This window comes from Triticum urartu, chromosome 5A (assembly GCF_056163025.1).
Source record: "Triticum urartu cultivar PI428250 chromosome 5A, HENAU_Tu73, whole genome shotgun sequence".
Classification (NCBI taxonomy): Eukaryota; Viridiplantae; Streptophyta; class Magnoliopsida; order Poales; family Poaceae; genus Triticum; species Triticum urartu.
Window position 1 is genome coordinate 10,860,527 of NC_141877.1, and position 5,679 is coordinate 10,866,205.

Here is a 5,679-nt window from a genome sequence, read left to right on the forward strand (position 1 = left end):
ATTTTTGAGTTTTGCAGTGATTATAATAGTAGCAACGGAAAAGTAAAGAAGCGAAGAACAATATATGGAAAGCTCATAGGCAATAGATCGGTGATAGAGAATTATGCCAGATGCGATCGATCATGTAACAGTCATAACCTAGGGTGACACAGAACTAGCTCCAGTTCATCAATGTAATGTAGGCATATATTCCGAATATAGTCATACGTGCTTATGGAAAAGAATTTGCATGACATCTTTTGTCCTATCCTCCCATGGCAGCGGGGTCCTAATGGAAACTAAGGGATATTAAGGCCTCCTTTTAATAGAGTACCAGACCAAAGCATTAACACATAGTGAATACATGAACTCCTCAAACTACGGTCATCACCGGGAGTGGTCCCGATTATTGTCACTTCGGGGGTGCCGGATCATAACACATAGTAGGTGACTATAGACTTGCAAGATAGGATCAAGAACTCTCATATATTCATGAAAACATAATAGGTTCAGATCTGAAATCATGGCACTCGGGCCCTAGTGGGCGCGCCTCCCACATTTTCCCTTCCTCTCCTCTATTCCACTAAGGCCCAATAAGGCCCATATACTCGGGGGGGGGGGGGGGGGGTCCGGTAACCTCCCGGTACTCCGGAAAATGCCCGAACTCATCCAGAACCATTCCGATATCCAAACATAGGCTTCCAATATATCGATCTTTACGTCTCAACCATTTCGAGACTCCTCGTCATGTCCGTGATCAAATCCGGGACTCCAAAATACCTTCGATACATCAAAACACATAAACTCATAATACCGATCGTCACCGAACGTTAAGCGTGCGGACCCTACGGGTTCGAGAACTATGTAGACATGACCGAGACATGTCTCCGGTCAATAACCAATAGAGGAACCTGGATGTTCATATTGGCTCCCACATATTCTATGAAGATCTTTATCGGTCAAACCACATAACGATATACGTTGTTCCCTTTGTCATCGGTATGTTACTTGCCCGAGATTCGATCGTCGGTATCTCAATTACCTAGTTCAATCTCGTTACCGGCAAGTCTCTTTACTCGTTTTGTAATGCATCATCCCGCAACTAACTCATTAGTCACATTGCTTGCAAGGCTTATATTGATGTGCATTACCGAGAGGGCCCAGAGACACCTCTCCGACAATCGGAGTGACAAATCATAATCTCGATCTATGCCAACTCAACAAACACCATCGGAGACACCTGTAGAGCACCTCTATAATCATCCAGTTACATTGTGACGTTTGGTAGCACACAAAGTGTTCCTGCAGTATTCGGGAGTTGCATGATCTCATAGTCATAGGAACATGTATAAGTTATGGAGAAAGCAATAGCAACAAACTAAACGATCATCGTGCTAAGCTAACGGATGGGTCAAGTCAATCACATCATTCTCTAATGATGTGATCCCGTTAATCAAATGACATCTCATGTCTATGGTTAGGAAACATAACCATCATTGATTCGACGAGCTAGTCAAGTAGAGGCATACTAGTGACACTCTGTTTGTCTATGTATTCACACATCTACTAAGTTTCTGGTTAATACAATTCTAGCATGAATAATAAACATTTATCATGATATAAGGAAATATAAATAACAACTTTATTATTGCCTCTAGGGCAAATTTCCTTCAGTTTAGAGTCCGGTCTAATTGAAATATGTCTAAATGTAATGAATTTGCTCTGGTTTAGATGAAAAGCATATGGTTTTATGTAAAACTCATCCCGGTGTGAATGAATATTGTCTGGTTTGTTTGAGTTTGAATCATATTTGTTTACTTTTGTTAAATTTCATTTGAAATGTAACCTGACATATGCGACTAGCTTTGGATAGCCGTCTCCCGCATCACTGTACCAGTCCGCAGACGGATGCGGGAACAAATTTGCAGGTCAACGTTGGAGATGCCCTAAAATAGTTTTGTCAAGGGTAATCGACTATGGGGCCGTTGTTTCGAAAGGAAATCTATGGACAAATAGATCAACCTTGTGAAAAGAAAATAGTGAGATGAACAATATAATGTCATTAACAATTATTTGCTCTTTTCGAGTAGTAAGGATTTGGGTTTGGAGTCTGTTTCTTCTAGTGTGTGTAGGCTCTTTGTAGCCTAGAGTCTACGAGCAATGGCCAACGGATCACGCCAAGTGCTGAACTAGCTTGAGCGATGAAATTTCGTGGTTTTCTGTACTTTGTAAGAACGAATTACTTCATCCGTTTTATTTACTCGGCGTGTTAGGTTTGACCCGAGTCAAACTTTATAAAGTTTGACCAAGTTTATGAAAAACAATCTAAAATTTCATAATAATAAAATATGGTATGAAAATGTACTGAATGATGATTTTAATAGTATTGGTTTGGTATATCAGATGTTATTTCTGTTTTCTATATAAACTTGGTCAAAGTTTAAAAAGTTTGACCCGAGACATAACTAATGTGAAAAGTAAATAAAAAAAGAAGTACAAAGGACATTTGTTACTAGGCCGAGGGCTACGGCCATAGCTGCCCTAGGCCTGTCTCCGCGCCATTGTCTTGGAGGGTTTCCTTGCCGATGGCCCCTTGCTGATCTTGCATGATCACTTTTGCGCTGCGCATCGTCGTATCCCCAGTGAGGTGACATTGGGTTCGTTAGAAATTATGCAAGAAACTGACCAATATTGTGGCTCGGTAAGGAGGAGGAGGTATGGGTTTTAGAGACTTTGAACTTTTAAACCAGGCGATGCTAGCAAAACAAGGATGGAACCTGATTACGGCACCGAACACTTTGTGTGCAAGAGTTCCGAAAGGAAAATAGTTTCATGATCATGACTTTATGGAAGCTAAAAACATAAAAGGGTCTTCACGTATTTGGAGGGCCGTCCTGCATGGCAGAGAGGGTCTGAAAGTAGTAGTAGGGTTAATAAAAAGAGTTGGGGATGGATCTTCTATCAGGCCTTGGGACGGTCCGTGGATTCCATCTAATAATGGTTTTTGAACCATTTGTAAAGCTACCAGGTGCAGCTATAAACAGCCTCCGTGAACTTCAAATTTGTCCAGGAGGTTGTTGGCTGAAAACAAGAAGAGTTTCTCCTGATGCTGGACCAGGCTACTCCAGAGGTCTCCCACATACCCAGATGACCTACCCTTCCAAAACATCACACAAGTGACGCCGAGCAGGCCACATCTATCTATCAAGCATCCCAGGCAGTGCAAAACAGGTGATGGGCTCACAACATCGACGCCTGTTTCAAGACTGGAAAATGCTTACACAGGACCTCAGAAATCGACCGACCATATACGCTGCCCATTAATTTCTCTATAATCGGACCTCTGGGGAACAAGATATATGGTCTTCACAGTCGATGGTTTATGGTTTCGGGTCTGCAGAGAGAGGAACCAAGATATGAACGAGCCAGTTCTCATTCTAACATGAGCACCAACATGGTTGTTGGTCTCCAGACAAAGATGCAGTTAGCAGGTTACTATCATCATCTTACATAGATTGCAGATAAGAGAAAAAGGCATGGACTCTAAACGACTGCATACCCCACTCATCATTTTGACAGCCGAACCAAAATTATACTTACTAGTACAAAAAAAAAAGAAGGTAAGAATTCAGTATTCTAACATGAACACCGACATGACAAGAGTTACAGCCATCGTCGCAAAGCATCTTAACATATAAGAGTACAGAAGAGGAGGAAAAGACATGGACTCCAATTAGCTGCACACCCCACTCAGTTGGACAGTCGAATCAAAATTACACATGATATATAATTGGTCTGGTACATCCACCCCAAACAGAGGTTTCCAAATCACTCGCGAATCAGCGCGAAACCACTACGGTACACAGGCGCCCCCCACAGGACCGCGTCTAAATAGCACATATATACAGGAGTTCTATGAACACTTTCGCTCAAAACGCACCACTCAGATCTAGACCAGGGCTTTGTATGGGGGGCCAAGGTAATGCACACAACATCTGAGAAGTATCACGACAATCGTTTCTCTTATTATGACGGTGACAAATGACAATAGTGGGAACCGACAAACCTAGAATGTGATGAGGCTTGCGATCACGAGGAAGCCGACCAGGATGAGCAGCGCCTTGAGGTACACGTCCGCCTGCTGCTGCTGCTGCCCGGGCGGCGCGTGCCGGGGGGCGGCGGCGTGGGCGTTCCCACCATGGAAAGCATGCCCGTGGCCGTGGCCATGTCCGTACCCATAGGGAAACCCGGCAGGCTGCCCGTACGCGGTCGCGTCCGGGAATCCATGCACCTGGAAGCTCAGCAGCGGGAACAGGCCGCCAAACGCGGCCGAGAAGGTGTAGTTCCCCCACCGCGCGTTGGCCAAAGGGACGCCCCCTCCACCCATGAACCAGGGGTTAGGGTTGGCGTTGGGGAAGTGGTTGTTGGGGTCGGCCTGCGGGGCGGTGGCAGGCCGCTGCCCGGTCGGCCGGTTGGGGATCTCGGCCCCGGACGGCACGCCCTTGGACCTGGGGTCGACGCGGTCCTTGCCGCGGCCATAGAGCGGGACGAGCTTGTCCTCCTCGACGACGGCCTTGCAGACGGGGCACTCGGGGGAGTGCGAGTGGATGTGCAGCCACTTGTAGAGGCAGGGCCAGCAGAAGAGGTGGCCGCAGAGCGTGACGATGGGCTCCTGCGGCAGCTCGAAGCATATGTTGCACTCGAAGCTGCCCCCGCCGTCGCCGGCCACGCTGCTGCTCCCGCTCGTGGACTCCCCCACGTTGGCCGCCATGCCGGCTGGGCGTCACTCACGCGCCAGGAACCACCAACGACGAGCTGCAACGGATCAAATGGTTATGGTCATCAGCAACTCAACAACGCAGAGCAACCAACAGCTTGTAAAATTGCAGCGTATTTCGACGGCCAGACGTGCGGTAACAGCAAGACTAGCCAGATGTGCAGCTATCTTCCCAAGCAAGGATCGAATCGCTGACAAATCTATCAATGTACAGGCACAGGATTACCAAAGCAAGACTAGGCAGATGCGGCGCTATCTTCTCAAGAAAGGATGGAATCCCTGACAAATCTATCCGCAGGTAGAGGTTTACATGTCAGATTTATGTGTAAATTCGTGACAGCAAATAAGCAACCAGGTCTGTCACAATAAGGTTGCTCAAACAAGGAATGAATGAGAGCGACTAGCGGAACTGCAGAAGTGGCAACTTGAATCTACTCGATGCATTGGAGAAAACAGAAACATCCCCAACCCTCCCCTTTACCCCTTTTGGGCAGGGACACGCCACCTACGAGATCTGGAGCTCGGCCACCCGCCAGCACGCGGAGGCAGGACCGGACCGGAGCACCGACAGCGCAGCGACTCCGACGAAGACACCTAGGCTAGACTAAACCGTCAGCGGCAGCGGCACAGGAAAGACCTAGGGCCAGAAGCTCCTCTCTCCCCCGAGCCCGGCGGCCGAATCCGAGGGGGACGGGCCCCGCGCAGGGAGGCGCTCGGCGAGCCGGGACGAGGAATCGGGCGGCAGATCCGAATCGGGGGGCGCGATCTGGCCGGCCCGGGCCGCGGGGAGGCGAGCGGGGCGGATCAGGGGGGAGGGTGGGACTGCTTACCGGCGGCGAGGAGACGGCGAGGCGCCTCCCTCCGGCCCGGCGGTGCGAGAGGAGGGGAGGGGAGGGGACGAGAAGCTTCGGGGAACAAGTGGG

At 48.3% G+C, this 5,679-nt stretch overlaps 1 protein-coding gene across 1 annotated transcript; it reads right to left on the minus strand.

Moving 5' to 3' along the window:
• Positions 1-3,733: 3,733 nt before the first annotated feature.
• Positions 3,734-4,750, minus strand: LOC125506875 (uncharacterized). The gene has a single exon (XM_048671586.2). The coding sequence runs from the start codon at positions 4,748-4,750 to the stop codon at positions 4,046-4,048; it is 705 nt and encodes a 234-aa protein (XP_048527543.1). The 3' UTR covers positions 3,734-4,045.
• Positions 4,751-5,679: the final 929 nt, after the last annotated feature.